Here is a 27,389-nt window from a genome sequence, read left to right on the forward strand (position 1 = left end):
TCAGTCTCAGGTATTTCTTCACAGCAGCGTGAGAACAGACTAATACACAGATGCTTTAATTTTATGGAGGGGTATGAGCCAGGAAACTTATGGCCTGATCCTCTGGAGGCTTAAAGCATGATTTCAGGTGACCAGTAAGAGACAGAATAAGGAAAAAAAAAAAAGGCTATCCTAAGGCTATACAATCAATAAACACCAGAGAAATGTATATCAGGTGTACCACAAGTGAAGGAAGGAATCAAGAAAATCATAGAGGTAAATATCTCCAAATTATTATCTTGCTTAAATTATCTGAAAAACTAAGGTCAAAAATGTTTTTTTCCTTGAATTGTCTAAGAAGCATAGTTCTTTGTTTATTCACTATGTAGAACTGCTGCAGTGTACTGGGAGTGTTCTGTATGCCACCTTGAGATTCTGAACACAGTCTATCAGAACTAGTTTAGAATTGGCTGGTATTAGCAACTTTTCCTCATGACAGAACTGTTTTTCTTTTTTCCCTTGATATCACTTCCCTGGATATGATTCTTAAGTTCTGTTATTTTTCTTAATTTTGAAGCCTTCTTTGAAATAGTTTTATTCATTACCTTCACTTACTCTCCTTTCATCCATCTGTTCCCATTCAAACCACCTATCAAATTTTTACTAAGCACATAGTACAGGATAGTCAGTTAGGTCCCAGATTAGCCAACCAAAATAAGATCCCTGTACTCCAGAACATTAAAATAGGGAAATCTAGACGTGTACACAAATTAATAAAATATACAACGTATAAGCTACAAAAAGGTACTGATTTTTAAAGCTAATATCAAAAAACAAGATTTTAAATCAATAATCTAAGCTTCTACCTTAAGAAACTAGGAAAAGAACAAGTAATCCCAGGGTAAGCAGAAAGAAGGAATTAATAAAGGTAAGAGCAGAAATCAACAAAATTAAAAACAAAAAAAAGAGAAAATCAATAAAACTTTTCTTTGAAAAGATCAATAAAAATGACAAACCTCCAGCAAGACTAACAAGGAGAGAAGACACATTTTATTAATATCAGAAATGAAAAAGGGATATCACTACAGACTGCACTGACAATTTTTAAAAATTCTATGTACATAAATTTGACAACTTAGATAAAATGGACCAAATCCTCAAATGCCACAAACTACCAAAACTCAACCAAGAATAGGTAAACTGAATATCCTGTAGCTGTTAAAGAAATTGAATTTGTATTAAAGAAAAACCTCTTCCAAAATAAATCTCCATGCCTAGATGTTTCTAATGAGAAATTCAAGCAAACATTTAAAGAAATAACACCAATTTCACAGTCTTTTCCAGAAAACGAGAAAGCATTCCCAACTCATCTTATGAGGCCAGAATTACTCTGATATCCAAACAAAACAAAGATATTTCCAATTAAGAAAACTACAGACCAACATCCCTTTTATGCAGTCACAAAAATGCTCAACAATGTACAGTTGACCCTTAAATAATATGGGGATTATGAATGCCAACCACCCCCTCAAGTGGAAAAGCTATCCATAACTTTCTACTACTCCCAAACTTAACTACTAATAGCCTATGTTGACCAGAAGCCTCATGGAACATAAACAATAAAGTTAGCTAGAAAAAGGAAAATGTTATTTCTTATCATAAGAGAACATATATTTACTGTTCATTAAGTGAAAGTGGATCATCATAAAGGTCTTCATCCTCGTTATCTCTATGCTAAATAGGAGGTAGAAGAAGATAAGTTGGTCTTGCTGTCTCAAGAGTAGCAGAAACGGAAGACGCAGGCACACTTGGTGTAACTATGGAAATACACTGTAATTTTTTTCATTTTTCAAGACAAGATCTTGCTCCATCGCCCGGGCTGGATTGCAGTGATGCAATGATAGCTCACTGCAGCCTCGAACTCCTGGGCTCAAGTGATTCTCTGGCCTCCACCTCATGAATAGTCAGGACTACAGGTGTGTGCCACCATGCCCAGCTAATTTTATTTTTTGTAGAGACAATGTCTTACTACGTTGCACAGGCTGATCTCGAACTCCTGTCCTCAAGCAATCCTTCCACCTCAGCCTCCCAAAGTGCTGCAATAGAGGCCTGAGCCACCACACCCAGCTATACTGTAATTTTTGTCTGACTTTTTTGCTTTCTCATTTCTCTAAAAATGTTTCTATCGAGTACCAATCCATATTCCACTGTTTGCTTTATTTTCCATGTCGCAAGAGAAGTCAAAAGTGGTCTTGAATACTCAGAACTTTCATGCCGGACTGTCTCATGTCATTTCGTTTCCTGGCACTGCTTCTTCTATGTCTTCTTCCTCATCATTTGGCACTGGTTCAGAATCACTCAACTCTCTCCTGTTGTCTTAACTCCTCTGGTGTGGTGTCTTGAATTTCTCCAAGATTCATATCTTAAAATCTTTCACCTCCCACCTTTTTTTTTTTTCCCCCCATATCCATGTCTTTCATTTCTTTGATTGGCTCTGTCATAAATTCTGTGAAATGATGCACAACATCTGGACACAGTTTTCTCCATCAGGAAGTTATTGTTTCAGGTTCGATGGCTTTCATGGCTTTTTCTGTAGCATAATCAATGGTATTATCCTTACAGACTTTTACGATGTCCTTTTGTTATTGTTGTTTTAATCTTTTAGTCTTTTATTTTTATATAGTTTTCTTTTCTAAAAGGCCATCTCAGCTTCAGATCATGGTTTCTCTCTATTGGAGGTTGTCATCCATAGTGTTGACATTCCTTTCCACAGAGTACCTCCTATGTGAAATGAGCCTTAAAGGCCCTCATGACCCCCAATCTATAGGTTGAATTAGGAGCCTTGTTTTGGGAGGCAAGTAGGCCTCATTGACACCTTCAGTGTTGAATCATGGGGTTCCATGTGGCCAGGGGCATTGTGCGAGATCAAAAGAACTTTAAAAGGTAGTCGCTTACTGGCAAAGTACTTGCTGACTTCAGCAACAAAGCATTGATGGAACCAATGTAGAAAAAGTGTTCTCATTGTCAGACCTTCTTGTTGTACAACCAAAAGACTAGCAGCTGGTGTTTATCTTTTCCCTTCAAGGCTGGGCAGGGTAGGGCGTTGTAGGGGGAGAGTTTAGCAGCTTTATAGATAAGGGCAATCCTGATCATAAACGTGACTGCATTCATAAAATGGTAGCGTTTGTTATCCCTTCCTGCCTTAAATCCTGGTGCTTGCTTCCCTTACTTACTTACTTACTAATAAATGTCTTCTGTGGCATGTTTTTCCAGAATAGGGCACATTAGTCTACATTAAAAACCTGTTCAGGCAGATATCATTCCTCCTCAATGATTTTCTTAATAGTATCTGGGAACTCATTTGATCCTTCTTTGTTGGCAGAAGCTGCTTCTCCTGTTATCTTGACACTTTTTAAGTCAAACCTCTTTCAAAAATTATCAAACCATCCTTTGCTGGCACTATATTTTTGAACTTTATATCCTTAAACTTTCTTTTGCATGGCTGGGTGCGGTGGCTTACGCCTCCAATCCCAGCACTTTGGGAGGCCAAGGTGGGTGGATTACCTGAGGTCAGAAGTTCGAGACCAGCCTGGCCAACATGGTGAAACCCCATCTCTATCAAGAATACAACAATTAGCTGGGCATGGTGGCACATACCTGTAGTCCCAGCTACTCAGGAGGCTGAGGCAGAAGAATTGCTTGAACCCAGGAGGCAGAGGTTGCAGTGAGCTGAGATGGCACCACTGCATTCCAGCCTGGGCGGCAGAGCGAGACTCCATCTAAAAAAAAAACCAAAAAACTTCCTTTTGCTTTGTCATATAATTACTTCACTTTTTAAAAATCCTGTTAATTTATAGGTGTGACTTTCTTATTAGCAATCCTGCACCCACATAAAAGCTGCATTTCCAATATGAGATGAAAAGGCATTTTGCAAAAAGGGCAAGGTTTTCATGCCTGCTGGCATAGCTGCAGCAACAGTGTCATGAATTTCCTTTTGTTTTTACAAAGGTCCTTGTGTTTTATTCATTTATCTTGAAATGGCAGGCAACCACATCTGCAAACCTCAATCCACAATGCATATCAAGCAATTCAACTTTTTCTTGTAATGTCATGACTTTGCTATGCTTCTTAGGAACACTTCCAGCATCACTAATATTTTCTTGTAATGTCATGACTTTGCTGTGCTTCTTAGGATCACTTTGGCATCACTAGTGGCATTCTGAATGGTTCCCATAGTGTTAGACAAGGTTTATAATATTCCATTAAACACAATGAAAAATACATAAGAATCATGAGATCATTTCTTTACTTTGATATGCAATTTACTGGAGAGACAAGCTGCTCTCACAGTTTAGCATCACATCACGCAGTGTTTTCAGTGGATACTCACAACACTTGAGTTCACTGCAATAGCAGCAGGAGGTAGCTATGAAATTATTACAGTAGTGCAATATGTACTACAGTTAAACTTATACAGTTATGATTTAATACTGCATCTTTACATTTGTTTACGTTTGTCTTGATGATGAATGGCACCATGTGTAGTCTGTGTTTATGTGCATAAGTTTTGATTAATTTTAACTTTTTATAATAGATTTTATGTATGTGTATATTTTATGTAATAAATGATAAAACAGGCCACTATCTACATATATTTTATGCATTCATGACATACCTAACTTTCTTGCTTTTTTGGTTATTTCTAGGCTATGCAGTGAGTTTTTTCAAAATGTTGCACATCTCCAAAATATTTTCCAATTGATTTATTGAAAATATCCACATATAAGTGGACCTATGAAGTTCAAACCCAATGTTGTTCAAGGGTAAACTGTATTAGCAAACTGAAATCCACAATATATAAAAAGAATAACATATCACAATTAAGTGGAATTTATCCTAGAAATGAAAGACTTTTTGAAATTTGAAAATCAATCAGTGTAAGCTACTATATTAACAGTCTAAAGAAGAAAAACCAACCATACAACCACATCAATTGAAGTAGAAAAAAATATTTGACAAGATTGAGCATTCACCTTTTTTTTTTTTTTAAGAGACAGGATTCTTGAATGCTCAGGCTCAAGTGATCCTCCTGCATGAGCCTCCTGAGTAGCTAGGACTACAGCCACAAGCCACTGCTCCTAGCTCAGCATCCATTCTTAATAAAAACTCTCAGCAAACTAAAGAGAAATAACTTCACTAACCTAATTAAGGGCATCTACAAAAACATCCACAGCTAACGTAAAACAGTGGTAAAAGACTGAATGCTTTCCCCACTAAGATTGTGAGCAAGGAAAGGATATCCATTGTCATTGTTCTTATTTGATATCTTAATGGGAAGTCTTAGCCAATGCAATAAGGCAAGAAAAAAGACATAAAAGGCATATGGATAGGAAAGAAAGAAATGAAACTGTCCCCATTTGCAGATTACATGCTTTTCTAAGTAGAAAATCCCAAGGAATATATAAAATACAATCAAAAAAATCTTCCTGGGACAAATGAGTTTAGCAAGGGTCTCAGGATATAAAGCCAACATATAAAAATCAATCATATTGTTACATATTAGCAATGCACAACTGAAAACTGAAATAAAAATACAAACAGCTCATAAAAATAAAATATTTAGGTATAAATCTAATAAAGGATATATAGGATCTGTATGCTGAAAACTACAAAATGCTGATGAAAGAATAAAACCTACATAAGTGGAGAGCAATACTATGTTCATGAATTGGAAGAGTCAACACAATAAACATGCCAATTCCCCCCAAATGATCAATACAGTTAACATAATACCAGTTAAAATCCCAGCAGGATTTATTTTTTGTAGATATAAACAAGCCAGTTCTAAAATTTATATGAAAAGGGAAAGAAACTAAAATAGCTATGATGATTCTGGAAAAGAACAATAAAATTGGGGAAATCATGTTACCTGAATATAAGACTTACAATGAAGCTACTGTAATCAGGACAATGTAGTTTTAGTGAAGGGAAAGACACATTGCTCAATGGAACAGAATAGAATTCAGAAATAGACTTATGCAAAGATAGGTTCTATATGACCAGTGAATTTTTCAACAAAGGTACAAGAGCAATTTAATGGAGAGAGAATAATCTTTTCAACAAATGATATTGGAATAATTGACATCCATATGAAAAAAAATGGACCTCAACCTAAACCTCAGAACTCATAAAAAAATTAACTGAAAATGTAGCATACATACAAATATATGAAGTAAAACTATACAACTTTTAGAAGAAAGCAGAAGAAAAATCTCTGTGACCTGGGGTTAAACAACGACTTCTAACTTGACACCAAATGCATAATCCATTAAAGGAAAAACTGATTAATTGGACTTCATTAAAATTTAAAACTTTCACTCTCTATACGATCCAGTTAAGAGAACAAAGACTATCTACAGAAGAGAGTAAAATACTTTCAAATAATATACCCAATAAAAGACAAATCCAGAATTTATAAAGAATGAAATGTTAAGAAAATGAAACTCAAAACTCAGCAGTAAGAAAACAAACAACCTAATTTCAAAGGGGCAAAAGCCTTGAAGAAGCACCCCATCAAAAAGTATACTATATATGTAAATGACAAAGAAGCCTACGAAAACTGTTCAACATCATTAGCCATTAGGGAAATACAAACTAAAATCACAATGAGATACCACCGCACATCTATTATAATGGCTAAAATAAAAAATGCAGACAATACCGAGTACTGATAAGGATGCAGAATAACTGGAATTCTCCTACATTGCTGCTAGAAGTGCAAAATGGTACAGCCAATCTGGAAAACACTTTGGTGGTTTCTTAAAAAGTCAAACATATATTTACCATATGATCCAGCAGTACTACCTGTGGGTATCTACTATAGAGGAATAAAAACTTATGTTCATGTAAAAATCTGTACATGAACTTTACAGCAGTTCTATTAATAGTTGCCAAAAACTGGAAACCACCCAGCAGATGAATGCATAAATAAACTGTAATACAATCGTATAATAAAATACTACTCAGCAATAAAGGGAACAAACTATTGATACATACAGTTTGGATGATTCTCAAAGGCATTATGCTGAATAAAAGGATTCAGTCTTAAAAGGTTACATACTGCATGATTCCACTTATACAACATTCTCAAAAACAAAACTATAGTGATGAGAATAGAATAGTGGTTTCCAGGGGATAGGAGTATGCATAGGGGTAAGGTCATGGGGATGTGACTATAACGTAAGGGAGTTTTTTAGTGATGGGACTGCTCTGTATCCTGATTGTGGTGGTGATTATATGAATCTATACATGTGTTAAATTAGTAGAACTGTGAAATCTTCCCCCAACCCACCAAAAAAGGGTCAAATTTACTGTACGATTTTTTTTTTTTTTTTTTTTTTTTTGAGACGGAGTCTCACGCTGTTGCCCAGGCTGGAGTGCAGTGGCGCGATCTCGGCTCACTGCAAGCTCCGCCTCCCGGGTTCCCGCCATTCTCCTGCCTCAGCCTCCTGAGTAGCTGGGACTACAGGCGCCCGCCACCGCGCCCGGCTAATTTTTTGTATTTTTAGTAGAGACGGGGTTTCACTGTGGTCTCGATCTCCTGACCTTGTGATCCGCCCGCCTCGGCCTCCCAAAGTGCTGGGATTACAGGCTTGAGCCACCGCGCCCGGCCCTGTACGATTTTTTTTTTAATCTGAAATAAAAACCCCACAGGAAAAAAGTATTAGTTTTAAAATAGAAGTTCAAGAAGTAGAACAGTTTCTTCTGGACTGAGAAAAAAAATGAAAGGTTTCATGAAGGATGAGGCATTTAAAAAATGTATGTTAGAGGTACAGCCTGTAATACTTGTTCACAATCTATCTTCCCTGATAGACTATGTATAATGAAGGCAGGAGCAACGTCTGGCTTGTTCACTTCTATATAAGCAAATAATTAAAGCAGTACTTTGCACACATTAGGGACTCAATTTATATATGATTGATTTATAGCTTATGATATTAATAGGCAAAGATACAATAACACATTCTAGGAAAAGTGAAAAACATTAGAAAATCCCTTAAATTTCCATTTCCCCTCCTCTTCTAAATCCCTCCTATCTCTTCAAGGTCACTTAAAGTTCCGTTACAGAATCAGGTTCCCCTGATCCTTCGAGCCCACATTCATTTTTCCAACTTGTCCAAACTTGCTCTAACACTGTCAAACTTAGTCTAACATTATAGTGTAGTACTACTTAGTATTTTAAAGATGATGCCTCATTTCCTTTAATAGTTATTAAGATGTATCCTCTTTTTATACTATTTAAAATGTAAAATGCATTATATTACATGAGTAAAAACAAATCAAAGCACTACTTAGCTTCAAACTAAACTTCGTTCCTTCAGTCCTCTGACAGATTTTCATCTGCTTTCATCTACGTCCCCTAAATTGGTCAAGCATTCCCCTCCTCTTCTGTTTCCATATTCACACCATTAGTTTAATGCTTAATGATCGGCGTTTATTAAGATTTAATATTATTCCTTAATAGGTTAACATGTAACTCATTTCCTTAGCTTTCTTGTCCTGAGGACAGAGGTAATACCTACTGCTTATTTATTATAACTAATTAATATGTAATAGACACATGCTAATTGGATGTCCCTGTGTACTATTCCCTAGTCTAGTCTAGTCCTACTTTCACTTCTCTACTAAGAAAAAACTTTTTTTTCAAAAGCCGATTCTGGACACTTTTGTAATGGATATTTAAAAAGGCAGAGAGAAACTAACTTTTTAGTAATTCTGCATGCTATATCAGAAATTGCCAGAAACCTTACAATACTGACATTCTGGAACCATTTCATTTTCATAACATGCTGACATTAGCCTGAATCAGATAACGAACTTAAGCTGAGCCTGAATTTAACTTGCTTACTCTTGTGTTCAACTGGAAAGGTAAGAATACAATTAAGAATATGTATTCAATGTTGAATATTTATCAACTGTGTCTAAAAGAAGTTGAAAAATATTTAAGTTTTGGGAAATGGAACCATACTCCAACTCCTTTATTATATGTAAGTCTTTTTTGTTAAATATTCATATATTTTTTAGAAATGTATTGGGTGGAAAAAAAAAAGAGTACTTTTTTTTTTTTTTTTTTTTTGACACAGAGTCTCACTCTGTCACCCAGGCTGGAGTCAGTGGCAGATCTCAGCTTACTGCAGCCTCAGCCTCCTGGGTTCAAACAACTCTCCTGCCTTAGCCTCCCAAGTAGTTGGAACTACAGACGCGCACCACCATGCCTGGCTGATTTTTGTATTTTTAGTAGAGACAGGATTTCACCATGTTGGCCAGGCTGGTTCGAACTCCTGATCTTGTGATCAGTCTGCCTCTGCCTCTGGAAATGCTGGGATTACAGGCATGAGCCACGGCACCCGGTCAAGAGCACTTATTATTATTATTATTATTATTATTATTAGAGATGGAGTCTCGCTCTATTGCCCAGGCTGGAGTGCAGTGGGGTGATCTTGGCTTACTGCAACCTCCGCCTCCCGGGTTCAAGCGATTCTCCTGCCTCAGCCTCCCAAGTGGCTGGGATTATTACAGGTGCCCGCCATCACGCCCAGCTAATTTTTTTTTTTATTTTATTTTTAGTAGAGATGGGGGTTTCACCAGGTTGGCCAGGCTGGTCTTGAACTCCTGACCTCAGGTGACCCACCCACCTCGGCCTCCCAAAGTGCTGGGATTACAGGCATGAGCCACCTCGCCCGACCAAGAGTACTTATTTTTTTTTTTTTTTTTTTTTTTTTTTGAGACGGAGTCTTGCTCTGTAGCCCGGGCTGGAGTGCAGTGGCCGGATCTCAGCTCACTGCAAGCTCCGCCTCCCGGGTTTAGGCCATTCTCCTGCCTCAGCCTCCGGAGTAGCTGGGACTACAGGCGCCCGCCACCTCGCCCGGCTAGTTTTTTGTATTTTTAGTAGAGACGGGGTTTCACGGTGTTAGCCAGGATAGTCTCGATCTCCTGACCTCGTGATCCGCCCGTCTCGGCCTCCCAAAGTGCTGGGATTACAGGCTTGAGCCACCACGCCCGGCCAAGAGTACTTATTATTAAAGTACAAACTGACTTTGGTCAAATATCACAAATATAGGCAGCTTGTGAATTACTCATAAGAATTGAGGGTATCTTATTCATTTCCTTACATAGTACTAGCCATGGGTAACAAGTACAGACACTTAAAACCAACCAAAGTTCTTTGCCCCCCTCAGACTTTGTTATTTTTTGTTTGTTGTTGTTGTTGTTGTTTTTGAGATAGAGTCTCGCTCTTGTCGCCCAGGCTGGAATGCAATGATGCGATCTCGGCTCACTGCAACCTCTGCCTCCAGGGTTCAAGCGATTTTCCTGCCTCAGTCTCCCAAGTAGCTGGAATTACAGGCGCCTGCCACCACGCCCAGCTAATTTTTATATTTTTAGTAGAGACAGAGTTTCACCACGTTGGCCAGGCTGGTCTCGAACTCCTGACCTCAGGTGATCTGCCAGCCTCGGCCTCCCAAGTGCTGAGATGACAGGCCTACCCCTCAGACTTTCAGTAATGATTCCTGGAGTTCCTGGCTCACACATTACCTTACCACGTGAATCTCATCTATATCCTCTAAATCAGGTCCACTATGTGCTTTATTTTTCCTCAAATCATTACACAGTTCTTTTCTCCCCCAGAAATTAAGCTAGGCTAAGCATCAAAGATAGGCTTTATAAGACTACGTAAAGATAGCAGGGCTAATTTTGAATGCTTTTAAACTTGCAAACTCATGAAGACTCATTAGTAATGAGAAGAAGGCTTAGTATCCACGTTATAGATTAGAATATGTTCTCTAATAAGAATGATTGGTGGCTGGGGTCTGTGTCTCATGCCTGTGATCTCAGCACTTTGAGAGGCCAAGGCACCCAATCGCTTGACCCCAGGAGTTTTAGAGCAGCCTGGGCAACATGGCAAAACCCTGCCTCTACAAAAAAACAAAACAAAACAAAACAAAAACCAGCTGGGCGTGGTAGCGCGGGCCTGTAGTACCAGCTACTGGGAAGGCTGAGGTGGAAGAATCACCTGAGCCCAGAAAATCAAGGCTGCAGTGAGCTGAGATCGCACCTACTGCAGTCCAGCCTGAGTGACAGAGCAAGACTCTGTCTCAACAAAAATGGGCGTTATATGCCTGGATATGCATATAGCCATAGTGGCCAATACAGTTTGCCAAAAGTAGTCTTAGAAGTCATAAAGGACCTAACAGTGCAGAGAAATATAATACTATCCATCTCTCTAATAAATAAAATAATATGCTCACCCTCTGGTGGCCAAAATCGGAAATACACATCCATTTTCCTGGGTTATATTCAAAATATTAGTGTAGTATACATTAAGTTTCTGCTTCATATTTAACCTAAATCAAAAAGATTTTAAAAGAAGGCCATTGACTTTTTCAAAAAAATTTCTACCCCAATATCTAATGTAAAATCAACAAAATTACTAAATAAGAATATGGCATGGCTCATATATATATATAACAGTACTTGATACTTAACCTTTAAATTTGTTTTAAAATATTCGAACTATAAAACATTAAAGTTGGAAGGAGTTACAGTGATCATGTAAGTCTATAACTTAAAACTGAATGTTAGATAATTTTTTTAAAATTTGCTAATGAAATAAAAACATCTGGGTAAAGAGAATTGAATAGTAATGAGATTTAATTTTTATATTTCTAGTTTTAATTTATAAATATGCTAAAGAACTCAGAAATATTCATACATGTACATTCATTTTAATTTTCTACTCATTTTATCCAACTATCTTTCCAATATTTATTTTATATCTATTACAGTTTCTATGGTATATGCTAGGTTTTAACTCTTCTGTTTTCAACCTAGTCAAAGGTACAGATAAATGAACACCAATTCAAATATGATAGTGCTACACCAAAGGGTGAGTACTAAGTGTTAGTACCATCAAAGTAGTTGGTCAGGAGAGTAATCAGGAAAGGATTTTTGGGAAGAGTGACATATTCACTGATGTCTGGAGGAAGAAGAGGGGACAGGGAGGCAAAAAGGAAATGTTACATACAAAGGTAGGAGAGATGTGGAAATTGAGAGAATATAGAAGTTTGGGTGAAAAAAAATAGTCAAAGGTGAAAAGAAAATCTGAAGAATGTGGTGTCTCCAAAAGATCAACAATGTCTAACACTGGAGAGGAGACTTTAAAATATCCTTCAGATTTAATAACAAGAAAGTTATTGATGTCCTGGGAGGGAGCAACCACTGTTTGGTAACTCAGTGGAAACAGTGAGTGGGAGTCAAGAAAGTGGGCATAACAATGTGAACAATTCTTTTCATGTCCCTTTGCTGTGACAGGGAGGACAGAAATAAGATGATAGAAAGAGATGGGGAATGAGAGGCTTCTTAAAGAGTCTCAAATATGTATAAATAATAATGGGGGAAAGCCAATACTGAGGGAATGTTTGTAGATAAAATTCGTTCCCTGGGGAGTTTTAATGGGCACACTGAGGAGACAGGCAGGGATGGAATCTGGAACACAGAAAAGATCTGCCACATCTAGATGTCTTTTTTTTCTTTGAGAGAACCTCACTCTGTCACCCAGGCTGGAGTGCAGTGGTGTAATCTCAGCCCACTGCAACCTCTGCCTCGGGCTCAAGTGATCCTCCCACCTCAGCCTCCTGGGTAGCTGGAACTACAAGTGTGCATCACCACTCCTGGCTAATTTTTGTATTTTTTGTAAAGACAGGGTTTTGCCATGTTGCTCAGGCTGGTCCCAAAAACTCCTAGGTTAAAGCAATCCTCTGGCCTCAGTCTCCCAAAGTGCTGGGATTATAGGCAGAAGCCACCATGCCCAGCCCATCTAGATGTCTTTTTAGTAAGGCTGGATAATGTGCTTTTAAAATTAAACCACATGCAAAATTACCTTTGAAAATAACATAGTCAATCTGTGCAAAACTGCCCTGAAAAAAGGAAGCACCACACAAACTTAAAGAAAACATTCTTACATGTCAGTCAATTATATTTGGTGGGTTACAGAATTACTACCAACCTATGAGTCAAGTATTTGAGGACTTGAATTAAGTTTTTCTGGATATTCTAGTACCACAGTGCTCAAGTAATCTTCAAAAAGCAATTTACTTAAAGATACAAAAAAAAAAAAAAATGTAACCTAGTTTGTATTCATTATATAGCTGATTCCCTTGGGTTTTCATTTACTTGGAAGAAAGTTTAATTTGAAACAAAATATCTTTGTCTTTTCTAGTGACTAGTTGAAAATAGAATGATTAAGACAGTATGTTTGTTTTTTCCCTGTAATAAGTGAGTAATGAAAAGGTGGGAAAAAGGCCTGATACGTCTAAGTGATGACAGTGGTGGAAGGTAAGTCTTAAATGCTCATTATTCCTTTTCTTGAGTTTTTATGATCCAGTATACCACTATATGTCACTTGTCGTCCTATTATAAAAACTCCTTTACAATTTGGGACATAGATAACAATTTCATTGTATGCTTTTAGTATCACAGCCAGGTAATTAATTTCTTGTAACCCAATACGTTGTGAAATAGAATATATGATCACATTTATTGGACTTACAAGGCATTTAGCAATTAATAAAATGTTTTCACATTTCATTACTTTTAAAGACACATCATCTGAAGAATTCAAACTGCTAGATGATAACCCATTTTATGGATAGCTAAATCAAGGGTTAAAAACCCAAATGACATCTAAACTACGTGCTAATATGTACTGGGTACAAAAATAATATACTGCCATAATGGTATTGATATTTCAAAAGCTGAAATTTACTGGCACGTATTCTGTTACTGATATTGTCATACAGTTATGAATTGTTTAATATAATTGTTCATACCCTGTACTACTTTATTAAATGTAACATAAATTTAATTCCTATTATTTCCTAATATATTTAATTAAAAGCAATCCACAAATAAATTCATGAAAGTTTACTATTAGAACAAAATATTCCTACTATTGTCATTAGATTTTGGCTTCTTTACATAAAAATAAATTTTTCCAAATTTTGCTTTAATTTCTTTTGTGTGATAGGAAAACTAAATGGCTACTTTGTATTTACCTTTTATTTATTTATCCTTTTTAGAGACATGCTTGAGTGCAGTGGTATGACAATAGCTCACTGCAGACTCAAACTCTTGGACTCAAGTAATCCTCCTGCCTCAGCCTCATAAAGTGCTGGTATTACAGGCATCAGCCACCACACCTGGCCAGTTTTTGTTTTGTTTTGTTTTGTTTTTAAGAGTACAAAAACCTAAAGTATAGAGGATTTTGCCGAATGTGTTGAATACTACTTTAAAAAATCTTACCTGTAATTTTATTGACTTAACTATTCAAAAATAAAATGTGCTTAGATTTCCTACTAAATAAGAACACTACACAATGAAAGCATTACGTATATTTTAATAATAAGGTACATAGCATTGACATAAAATGAAAATGCATATAAATTGAATAGATTATTATTTAGGTACATCAGTTAAATTAAGTAGCATTTAGTTGTTTAATAAATAACAGGCTAAATCTGAAATAATTCTTAGTTTGGTAAGTTCTAAGTATAATTATTTAAGAAATAAGAGAATATATACAATAATATATCCATTCTTGTCGTTCATTCAGAGGCATTACATGTTGACAAACCTGCATATAAAAATAGAAAGCTTTTATTCTTTTTATATATTGTTATTTTTGGCTAATTTTTAAATAGGACAACGTTTCTAGGCCTTGTATGAGAATATCCCTGTACAGATAAAATTCTACAATATTTGTCCTTAGCAGAGACTAGCAATCTATGATCTGAGGTCTAACAGGATAATCCAGTCTAAATTCTACCCTAATATAGTAGCTGTCAGTTGGTGTGTGTGAATGTGGGTAGAGTGGTAGAAAGAGGAGAAAATATCCTTTCCTTGCTAAGCCTAGAGCATTTTCTAAAATCTTAATTGGAGAAACAGAAAAGATAATCTCTTTATCCTGTTCCGGAATATTTTAGGATTTAATGGACAGTATGGAAATAGAAAGGGTAAGAATAGGAAGCTTTTTCCTTTCTCCCTTCACTTGCCCAGTAGGTAGCTCTATTGATCTGTCCCTGCCTTTGAACTCCTGGCTAAATCAGAAACCCAGAGTTCTGCTAACACTGGAACTATAGCTGTTTTCTAGCTCTTGACTTACTTACTTATCTAAAACTCAGAGGCATTTTCCTTCTCAGGATACTTTAGAAAATCTTAATAATGCAGATAAAAAGCATTTTGGGTTATCAAAATTCTTATTAATACTTTACATTTCTATATGATGTAAAAAACCACTTTCATGTACATCATTTTAATCTTTACATTAACTTTGTGAAGTACATAAAACTAGTGACATTATCTTTTTTTTTTTTTTGAGACGGAGTCTTACTCTTGTTGCCCAGGCTGGAGTGCGATGGCGTGATCTCGGCTCACTGCAACCTCCATCTCCCAGGTTCAAGCGATTCTCCTGCCTCAGCCTCCTGAGTAGCTGGGATTACAGGCGTCTGCCACCACGCCTGGCTAATTTTTGTATTTTTGTAGAGACGGGGTTTCACCATGTTGGCCAGGCTGGTCACGAACTCCTGACCTCAGGTGATCCAGCCGCCTCGGCCTCCCAAAGTGCTGGGATTACAGGCGTGAGCCACTGCGTCCAGCCTAGTGATATTATCTTAATTTTACATTTAAAGAGACTGGAACATAGAAGTAAATGAACTTCCCATAGTCACTCAAACAAACAGTGACAGAACTGGATTAGAACCAAAGTCTCCTGTCTCTGAGTATAGAATGATACTGATACTAATATACTTAAAATAATTTTCCACTCCATTTTGTATCTACATGTTTACTCATAGCATTAATAGGAAATTTTTTTCAAAGACATAAAACAAAAGGCTTTAATTAGAAAATAATACATTACCATTGTAGATTTGGGTCCCACTTCTACCGCAAATATGTTGAGTCCTCTGTTGTTTACACAGTTTTTACTTAGCTCATTGTTGATGTGAATAATCACTTTCTCATCTGACTATAAAAAAAAAAGTTTCATAAGTTGCTAGTCCTTTCTTTAATTACAAATATAAGCCTCAGAATAAACCCTGAAATTCTGTTTTAACATCATATAGTGCACTACAAATTTATACAATTTGGCTGCTTCTTTCAACTTTGTTTCTGTTACTTTTTCTCATTTTCTTTCCAATTTGTCACCATTTATATAAACTTTTTCTTTTAAATGTGACTTAAATTTACTCACCTTTTAATCTTCATTCCCAGGGTATTATGGATACTAGGGTCACATTATTTCATCCTTGACTTAGGATAGCAATAGTCTGTTTCTTTTGTTGTTATCTCTAGTTTTTTCAACTTCCATTCATTTTAATACTACCTTCCAACTAATGTGTCTAAAACATCTTTTTACTCCTTCATTCACAATATATAAATATATTTATTATCAACTTTGTATCGGGCATTGTTTTAGAGTCTAGGTGCACTGAGATAAAAGATAGAATTACTGACTCCTAGCTCACACCCTAGGGGAGACAGACAAATAAAATGACAATTACAGAACACTGCTGAGTCTTGTAATAGAGGTATTTAGAAGGATCTATAGAAACACAGAAGATGAACATTAGCTTGGACTGGGGTTTCAAGGAAGACTTTTTGGAAGAAGTGACAACTGAGATAATAGACAATGGCCTCTAGGATGGACAGGGAACAAGGGAAAGCAGAATGACGCTGATAAATGGGAAATATGCAGGAATCAAACTATTCCCCTAGTAAGAATCTGCGATCATACCCTAATGACTACTAAGGGGGTAGTATAATGTTAGACTATCTGAATTTATTTCTCAAGTCTTCTACTACTTAGCTGTGTAATCATTTGCCAGTTATTTAACTGCTCTGTGCTTCAGTTTCCTGTTTGTAAAATGAAAATAGCACTTATCTTATAGGGTTGTTGTGAGAAGTAAATGCCTGGCACACAATAAGGTGTAAAATGTTAGCATTATTATCACATTTTGGTGAAGAGAGTTGAATTTTCCTTGAGGAAAACAGAGGCAGAGAATTGAGAACTAATAGTTGATAGCAGAACAGAGGAGTTGGGGTAAGGTAGTGTGACTCCCTTCACCTTTTTAACCCTAATAAAATATAGAGGACAGAAAGGGAACCATGATGGATTCTAGGAATCACCCTCTGAGGCACGATTGGTCCATTTGAAAACTGCAATCTACTAGGTGGGGACCCAAGCTTAGTTAATCAAGTCTAAACTCCTCTATCTCATTTTCAAGATAACATATATAATTTGGATCCATTCTGTATGTTATTTACCTCCTAATCCTCCTTCAAATAAAGCTGTCCATTTCTGCAAAGCAGATATTCTCACTCTTTCCTTTATACTTCATATATACCCTTCCCCTTGTTTCTCCTTACACTGTTTCCCCTGCTTCTAAAGGCTGTCTGTCTGCATATCTAAATCCTAGTCTCCTTCAATGCTCGAATCCCATATCACAGTTCCCTTCCCCCTCATAACAAATCCTTCCCCAACTTCTATGGTTCAAATTAACAACTACAAGAGAAACAGAATGAAACTCCTGTCACACACACAAACAGTATTACATTATGTAACGTTTAATTATTCTCTGATGTCTTTTGAGAATATTAATTTTGTCTTTCCAATTATAGGCCATAAACTCCTTGAACACAGAGATCAAGTTTTACATTTTCTGGTGGCTCCTACTGTGACTAAAATAGTTACATAATATAATCTCAGGTTGACTAAAAATGCCACCAAATTTTAAGTATTTTAAGAAATTTATGGCAGGCATAAAAATATGGCTCACCTAGGACCTAAAAGAAATAAGTCAACAGTACTGAGCACCTAGCCATCTTATATAAAGTTTTATGAAAATTTATAATTTCTAGAGAACTGGATATTTCTGACTAAGAATTTATGCTCTTATTCTCTTGACCTGTAATATCAATAGTATTAATAGCAGGGAAGAGAGCCAAAGGTAGAAATAATCAGCTTGATGAAAGTAGGTATTGGACAGTAGAATACATTTAGTTAGATTAAATAATGATAATCTATAGGATCTCTGCAATGTTAGTGTAAAAAGCTGGGTTGAAATTTTTTTCTTTGTTTATAATATTTCTTTAAAACATGATATCTATTATTTAAATAGTTATGTATATGTAAAAATGTTTAGAAACAAACTAAATAAAATACTTTGTATCCAGATTGTGCTCTATTCGCATTGATACCCAAATGTTTAATTTTCCTAATATTTTAAGAGAAAAAAATTAGAAACCTTTAAAAACCATATAAAAATTATCACTCCCAGTTTGAGTTAGAAACCTGACAAGAAAAATTAATTATACATTATAAACATTATAAATGTGATGGGATACTTAATTACCACGTAGGAATAGAGCAAGGAATTATTAGTAAGCTTTATAGCAAAATGAGGAAAACCACCTCATAATTGATACCTTGTTTTCAATAACTGACGTTATCCAGGTGTCACAACTGTAAGTATGCACGATTATATTTTCGTAGCCATCCATTACTTTGGCATCACCCTTGCTAAGAACAGATTTACAAATGGCCTTCTCAAGTTGTCCACTACATGCCTCCATATGGACAGCTTTAATTTTTGGCTTGCATTTTTCTGCATAGATATCAATGACAAATGGACATGCCTGATAGGAAAAAAAAAATCTTGTTTTAGCCTTTTGATAGAATTTTAAATAAATTATTAATATGTTACCATATAAGAAGATATGCTACACCTTCCAGCTTGTCCTTCTAATATACTTCTAGAGGAAAATTTTAGTACTATGAATTGAGTAATAAGCAAGCATGAAATCCTGACTTTTTAATAGAATATTAACTGATAATGTCCATAGAAAAGAAAAGAATAACCTCTAGCAAACCAGTAATACATTACCTTCTTTAAGCCATAATACCATCTCTCCATTTGGTTCAATGCTAACAAATACCATGTTATTTAATTATCTTTTCTAAGGTGAGGGCTACAGAAAGAATTCATCAAACGGTTCTAAAGAAATTATTACATTTACAATCGAAGCTTACTGCATGGACACAGAGCACTGACTAAAGTTTAATCTAAAAACACCTTTAAAATATGAGACCTAAAAATATTTTCTGCATTCGGAATGAAATTTTTCTAACATCTACCTTAGTCTTTTTACCACAGCCCACAATGTGGTAAAAAGCCAATGTCATAAAGAGCCTTTGCCTCTCCATCCAACCTGGTCTCCTGTGTCTCTATGCATCAGCTACCCTGATCTTTCAGATCCTAGAGCAAATGAAGCCCTTCATACATAGTGTTCTCTCCACTTGGAAGATTATCCTCATGCATTTTCACATGGGTACCTTGTCCTCCCACTTCAGGTTAAAGCTTAAGTGCCACCTCCGCAAAGGGATCTGCTCTGGCCACTTCAATCTCCCTCACTCCCCCACTGTTTTCTGTTCTCTACTTCAGCCTTTGAGCTGTTTCAGAACACCTTGGAAATTTTTTTTTTTTTTTTGAGATGAAGTTTTGTTCGTGTCGCCCAGGCTGCAGTGCAGTGGTGTGGTCCTGGCTCACTGCAACTTCTGCCTCCTGGGTTCAAGTGATTCTCCTGCCTCAGCCTCCCGAGTAGCTGGGATTACAGGTGCCCGCCACCACATCCGGCTAATTTTTGTATTTTTAGTAGAGACAAGGTTTCACCATGTTGGCCAGGCTGGTCTTGAACTCCTGACCTCAGGTGATCCACCTGCCTCGGCCTCCCAAAGTGCTGGGATGACAGGCGTGAGCCACTGCGCCTGGCCGATATAATTTTAATTAATTAATCATTCTCCGTGGCATATAAATTTCATAAGGGCAGGACCTTTGACTATTTTATTCATCTTTGTATCCTCAGTGCCTCTTTCCTGCAGTTATCACATAGTAGGTATTCAATAAGTATTTGTTGAATAACTGAATAAATTCACAAATTGGTGGTCATCTTTTAAGGAAATAAAAGAAAGAAGTCTGAAGTTAATTTTAGTAGACCATAAACAGAAATTTTTGTTTTTAAAAATATTTTAATCAACTTCAACCTTTGGCAATAATAAATTTGCCTTTTTAAGAGAAATAGTAGAATGAAAAATCACTGCACTAAAAAGAAGACCTGGGTTGATTTTTCATACACATCACCTCTGTAAAAATTTTTAAAGATTATTTACAATAATTATGAGTATGACATTTTTAAAGGTTTATTTGTTCAGTACTAGTAAATTCTGGTAATATAAGTCATGGCTATCAGTTTTATTCAACCAAAGAGGATCCATATTTGAATATTCACTGAAAGTAAAACATCTTAAAAGGTCCATGTTAAAACATATTCTCTAATTTTTTTTCTTTTTTTTTTTACACTTTTAAGTTCAGGGGTACATGTGCAGATTTGTTACACAGGTAAACATGTGTCATAGGAGTTTGTTGTACAGATTATTTCATCACCCAGGTATTAAGCCTAGTACCCATTCGTTATTTTTCCTGATCCTCTCCCTCCTTGTACTCTTCACCCTCTGATAGGCCCTAGTGTGCGTTGTTCCCCTGTATGTGTCCATGTGTTCTCATTATTTAGCTCCCACTTATAAATGAGAACATGTCGCATTTGGTTTTCAGTTCCTGCATTAGTCTGCTAAGAATAATGGCTTCCAGCTCCATCCATGTCCCCGCAAAGGACATGACCTCATTCTTTTTTATGGCTGCATAGTATCCCATGGTGTATATTTACCACATTTTCTTTATCCTGTTTTCCACTGATGGGCATTTAGGTTAATTCCATGTCTTTGCTATTGTGAATAGTGCTGCAATGAACATACATGTGTATGTGTCTTTATAAAACAATTTACATTCCTTTAGGTGTATATCCAGTAATAGGATTGCTGGGTTAAATATTTGTCTTTAGGTCTTTGAGGAATCACCACACTGTCTTCCACAATGGTTGAACTCATGTACACTCGCACCAACAGTGTATAAGCATTCCTTTTTCTCCACAATCTCACCAGCACCTTTTGTTTTTTGACTTTTTCATAATGGCCATTCGGACTGGTGTGAAATGGTATTTCACTGTGGTTTTGATTTGCATTTCTCTAATGATCAGTGATGTCGAACTTTTTTCATATGATTGTTGGCTGCATGTATATCTTCATTTGAAGTATCTGTTCATTTGCTCACTTTTTAATGGAATTTTTTTTCTTGTAAATTTGTTGAAGTTCTTTATAGATATTGGATATTAGACCTTTGTCAGATGCATAGTTTGCAAAAATTTTCTCCCATTCTGTAGGATGTCTATTTACTCTGTTGATAGTTTCTTTTGCTGCACAGCTCTTTAATTTAATTAGATCCCATTTGTCAATTTTTGCTTTTGTTGCAATTGCTTATGGCATCTTCACCATGAAATCTTTCCCCATGGCTATGTCTTGAATGGTATTGCCTAGGTTGTCTCCCAGAGTTTTTACACTTTTGGGTTTTACATTTCAGTCTTTAATCCATCTTGAGTTAACTTTTGTATATGGTGTAAGAAAAGGGTCCAGTTTCTATCTTCTGCATATGGCTAGCCAGTTATCTCAGCACCATTTATTGAACAAAGAATCCTTTCCCCATTGTTTGTTTTTGTCAGGTTTGTCAAAGATCAAACAGGTGTAGGTGTGCAGTCTTATTTCTGAATGTTCTATTCTGTTCCATTGGTCTATATGTTTGTTCTTGTACCAGTTTTGGTTACTGTAGCCCTGTAGTACTGTAGCCCTGTAGTATGCTGTTTTGGTTACTGTAGCCCTGTAGTATAGTTTGAAATTAGGTAGTGTGATGCCTCCAGCTTTGTTCTTTTTGCTTAGGATTGCCTTGGCTATTCAGGCTCTTTTTTGGTTCCATATGAATTTTAAAATTTTTTTTCTAGTTCTGTAAAGAATGCCAATGGTAGTTTCGTGGGAATATCATTGAATCTATAAATTGCTTTGGGCAGTATGGCCATTTTAATGATATTGATTCTTCCTATCTATGAGCATCGAATATTTTTCCATTTGTTTGTGTCATCTCTGATTTCTTTGAGTAGTAGTTTGTAGTTCTCCTTGTAGAGATTGCTGGCCCCCCTTGTTCACTGTACTCCTAGGTGTTTTATTCTTTTTGTGGCAATTGTGAATGGGAGTTCTTTCGTGATTTGGCTCTCAACTTGACTATTGTGGGTATATAGGAATACTAGTGATTTTTGCACATTCTAAAATTTTTAAATTAAAATCTTATCACCTCTAAAAGAGTTGCCCTATAGTTTTATTATTTTTTCTTTTCATGGGCTTGGTGTTTTATTTACTTATTTTCTTTATCCTACTAACTTAATATAGGAAGCAAACAACAAGCAAGAAAACTATTAACTGTAAATTATTCATTGTAAAACTATTAACAATATATGTGATAAGGAAGATGGGGAAGACTGTAATAATAAAACCTAGATTATGGGATGCTACTTAAATTTAGCACAATATTTAGCTCTCAACTACCTGTTAACCCATACGAAAGGGAAATAGAAAGTCATGTAGTGCTTAAACTTTAAAAAAGAAAGTAAATTCTCCCAGTTCTGAATCTAGAAAGAAATTAATATCATGAAATTCTATTTTAAAAAGGAAAACAGGCCGGGCGCGGTGGCTCAAGCCTGTAATCCCAGCACTTTGGGAGGCCGAGACGGGCGGATCACGAGGTCAGGAGATCGAGACCATCCTGGCTAACATGGTGAAACCCCGTCTCTACTAAAAAATACAAAAAACTAGCCGGGCGAGGTGGCGGGCGCCTGTAGTCCCAGCTACTCGGGAGGCTGAGGCAGGAGAATGGTCTAAACCCGGGAGGCGGAGCTTGCAGTGAGCTGAGATCCGGCCACTGCACCCCAGCCTGGGCGACAGAGCAAGACTCTGTCTCAAAAAAAAAATAAATAAATAAAAATTAAAAAAATAAAAATAAAAAAAAAATAAAAAGGAAAACAGAAAAAAAAAAGGGGCAAAACTAAACATGTAAGTTTTACCTATCAAATTCAGTAAAAGAGCAACTATTCAGTTACAGTGATAAAGAGGCAATGCCCTTATAAAGAAGTTATATTGCTCTTTAACAGAGGATCTTCATAGGCTGATACAGTGAATGTGTAATCTGTAATTCTACAGCCTAAATTAGAGAATTTAATAAGGAAAAATAAAGAAATAAGTAATAAGAATTTAATGAGAAACAATAAAGAAATTTAGTAAGAAAAAAGGTTTTAAATCTGTTCAACTGATCAGGAACAGCTCTACTTCAATTAACATACTTATGTTAGGCAACCAGTATCAGCTCCTCACTTTTGAAAGTCAGGCAATCAGAGATGGATTCACATGCGTAAATACACTGCTGAGTGCCAACTAATCAACAGTCTCATCCAAGTAACCATGCTTCCACAGATACTATTAACTCATTTACACCTCTAAAAGCCAGGCAATCCTTGAATTCCATGCTTCCCCCAAACCCTATATAAGTGAGCATTCTGCTCTTAGTGGAGAGACTGTGCCTGGCCAGCATAGCTCTCCTTTATAGTAAGCAATAAATTCAGCTTTGTCTTTTTATTTCAGTTCCTGAGTGGCAGTCTGATCATCATCTATTGATACTTTCCAATGTATACTGTATTTTTTTTTACCTTTTGAATTTAAATGATATAAATATATTATCTACTCAATAAATAAATAAAATTTAAATTAAATTAAATGTTAGCTCAGAAATCCTTCTTGCTTATAGTTTCAAAGGTAAATGACATCAGTAACTGCAGTAAAAAGTGTTAAATTGCTCTTAACTAATTTTCCTATTAAACAACAACATGGGTAGCACAATCAATATTGTTCATAGATTAGATACTGATTTTACACATGGTTAAAATGTGGGAGTCATTGACTGTTAGGCTAAAGTAGGATATAAATACTTACTGTAACTATTCACCTCCTATTTCTAAAAGTGGGAAAACAATAGAGAACCTCTCAGAAAACAGGTTAATGAAGGTCTTGAATGATGTCAAAACTAGGAATGAAACCAAAGTCTAAATGTATCTAAAATAAAATTTGTCAACGTTAGTATTGCTCTCCTAAGTTGATTCAAGTACGGAAAAAGGACAAACACTATTTTTAATTTTAAGAGTATAAACAAATGTATTGTTATCTAACTTGTGGCCTGAAATGGAAACTCTTAAATTCTATATTTTAAATCTGACATATAAATATAGAAATTAGCCTGAGTAAAACAGTGAGATCCCCATCTCTACAAAAAAAAAAAAAGTTAAAAAATTAGCTGGGCATGGGAGCATGCACCTGTAGTCCTAACTACTCAGAAGGCTGAGGCAGGAGGCTCACTTGAGCCCAGGTCGACGCTGCAGTGAGCTATGATTGTGCCACTATACTCAGGTTAGGGTGACAGAGTAAGACCTTGTCTCAAATTTAAAAAAATATATATGTTCAATAAATATTTGTTGCATGAAAGAAAAAATATATATATATAATTTAACGAAGACCTAATTTTTAAATTTTTATTACCCCATGATTTATTATGTGTCCTATTCAACTTCTATACCTATCATGTTAATGATAATAATGATGATGATAGCTGATACATACACAGTGCTTTGTATGAGCCAGCCACTGTTCCAAGTATTTTACAAATATTAACCCCAAAAGTACCCTTTATAAAAGGTCAGAAATCCAAGGTGTAATACAGATAAATTCTCCTTATTCTAAGAGAGACTTTACACTGTTAAGACAAATTGTTTCCCTATATAAATGAGACTTTAGTAACTCAAATTGCCTTTTCCAATTTTAATTTTTTTAATATCAAATTTTTTTCTTGCATATTATGTGTTTAAACTCTTTTGTCTTTGAATTATTTTAATGTTGGCAGTAACTAAATTTCAGGTGAGAACAAGAACTTGTATAAACTAACAGAAACATGTTGTTGCACCCAGGATTCATTCATATACTAAAGTTCAAAGATGTGGGTGCCCAATTCAAAAGTTATATGTCAGGAAAACGTTCATAAAGTAAAATATTATGTACACTAAACCCACTGGCAAAACTTTAAGAATACTTTACCTCTGTCAACTCCAGAGCTTTATTGTAGCCCATAGAGTGTAGAGTTACCCAAAGGTCACAAGGATCTCCCTCTCGATCATTAGCTTCCATTAGATTCAAATCCATAAATCCTTGTCTTGTTAGTTCATTCCTCTTTGTATCAAAATTATCTGTTTAAACAACCAAAAGTTTTTTCTTACATAATTTAAAAATTCATAACTTTAATAAAATGTCTATGATATATTATTATTCATAGATATTTTAAAAGAGGCCTATGAATCTATGAGCAGTATAGAAGTGGAATAAAAATGGCTCAAAACATAACTCAGCATAGATACATCATAGTACACAATTTCGTTTTTCAACAAATCCTGAAATTATAAATAGTGCAAATATATTCTAAAATTAGAGGAAACTGTAATATTTCTAGATAAATTCCAATCTGCCTGCCTATTTAGAGCATACATTGTTATATAAAATGCTTCATATGTATTTGCCACTTAAAGTCAGCAGAAACTGGATGAATTTGATATAATACTCCCCAAACTACTAGGGTTTCAGAAAGAAAGATATAAATAGTGTCATATTTAAGATTACTATATGCCTGATTCCTCTAATTTTAGCTAAATTGTCCCTGAGTCTTGAAAGACAGATAGATAATGGGGAGCACTTTGGAATCCATGAATCAACCACATTTTCCCAGGTAAGTCTATGCCCATTTTAACACTATTTACGAACAAAACTAAATTTACCTAGAAGTATCTAGACATGTATAATTCCTGAATTTGTCTATAAGATGGATAATAAGTAGTTATTTATTATGGATATTTTATTAGCTATCCTACAACAGGGAAGATTTTATTTCCCAACTCCCATCTATAATATACCCAAGGGAAATGGGTACTTTTATTTGAGATAGCATCTCTTTTGTATGCATTATTGTGAGAAAGGCAGCAGAGACATAACTGTCTAAAACTGGCTGACTGATTTAATAGCTTAAAACATTTAGAAGCCGGGCGCAGTGACTCATGCCTGTAATTCCAGCATTTTGGGAGGCCGAGGCAGGTGGATCGCCTGAGCTCAGGAGTTCGAGACCAGCCTGGCCAACATGGCAAAACCCCGTCTCTACTAAAAATACAAAAAATTAAATTAGCCCAGCATGCTGGCACACACCTGTAGTCTCAGCTGCTCGGGAGGCTAAGGCAGAGAATCACTTGAGCCCGGAAGGCGGAGGTTGCAGTAAGCTGAGACTGTGCCACTGTACTACAGCCTAGATGACAGAGCGAGACTCTGTCTCAAAAAAAAAAAAAAAAAAAATTTAGAGTTGAAAGTTATTCATGTTTTTTAAGGGGAAAAAAATAAATGCAGATTAAATTCAATCGTGAAGAGAAACAGTAACACAAAAATCAAGGTTAGAGCTACTATGTAGAAAAGCAAGATGAAAAAGATTATTTGATATATAATACAAATACATTAAAAAACGTATCTAGATACTGTACTATAGAGACTATCAAAAACTAATCTACCTTTTAAAACTTAAAATTCTCAATCCTCATTAATTTTTAAAAAACTTATTAACACTTGACTCTAAGACTTACTATAAAGCTACAGTAATCAAGATAGTGTGGTAATGGTGAAAGAATGATGAATACATCAATGGAACAGAATAGAGAGCCCAGAAATAGACTGACACAAATATATTCAACTGATATTTGACAAAGGAGCAAAGGCAATTCAATGGAGAAAGGATAGTCCTTTGTGTATGATATTGTAATGGTGGATACATGACGTTATATATTTGTCAAAATCCATAGACCTGTACAAGACAAGAGTGAACCCTCCAGGGGTTTGAGACCAGCCTGGGCAACATGGTGAAACTCATCTCAACAAAAAAATACAAAAATTAGCTGGGTGTGGTGGCACACACCTGTAGTCCTAGCTACTCAGGAGGCTAACGTGAGAGGATCACTTGAGCCTGGAGGCAGGGGTTGCCGTGAGTCGAGATCGTACCACTGCACTCCATCCTGGCTAACAGAGCAACTCTATCTTAAACGAACAAAAAGCGTGAACCTAATGTAAACTATGAACTTTAGTTAATAATTATGTATCAATATTCACTCATCAATTGTAACAAAGGTACCATACAAATGCAAGATGTGAATAATAGGGAAAACTTGTGGGTGAGGGTGAGGAGGAATATATGGATATATTTCTTTTTTTTTTTTTTTTTTTTTTTGAGACAGAG

At 35.8% G+C, this 27,389-nt stretch overlaps 1 protein-coding gene across 6 annotated transcripts in view; it reads right to left on the reverse strand.

Annotated features, from left to right (window-relative positions):
* Window positions 1-14,411: 14,411 nt before the first annotated feature.
* LOC105495187 (EF-hand calcium binding domain 7) overlaps window positions 14,412-27,389 on the reverse strand; it is a 47,836-nt gene continuing 34,858 nt past the window's right edge. For all 6 annotated transcript variants that reach the window (XM_011764469.3, XM_011764470.3, XM_011764472.3 and 3 more), the window contains 4 exons: window positions 25,166-25,314; window positions 18,520-18,729; window positions 15,953-16,060; window positions 14,412-14,668 (listed from right to left, as the gene is read on the reverse strand). In XM_011764469.3, coding sequence (XP_011762771.2) covers window positions 14,594-14,668; window positions 15,953-16,060; window positions 18,520-18,729; window positions 25,166-25,314 — 542 coding nt within the window. In that variant the 3' untranslated portion in view covers window positions 14,412-14,593. The remainder of the gene's footprint in view (window positions 14,669-15,952; window positions 16,061-18,519; window positions 18,730-25,165; window positions 25,315-27,389) is intronic.

The sequence above is a fragment of the Macaca nemestrina genome, chromosome 1 (assembly GCF_043159975.1).
Source record: "Macaca nemestrina isolate mMacNem1 chromosome 1, mMacNem.hap1, whole genome shotgun sequence".
Taxonomy (NCBI): Eukaryota; Metazoa; Chordata; class Mammalia; order Primates; family Cercopithecidae; genus Macaca; species Macaca nemestrina.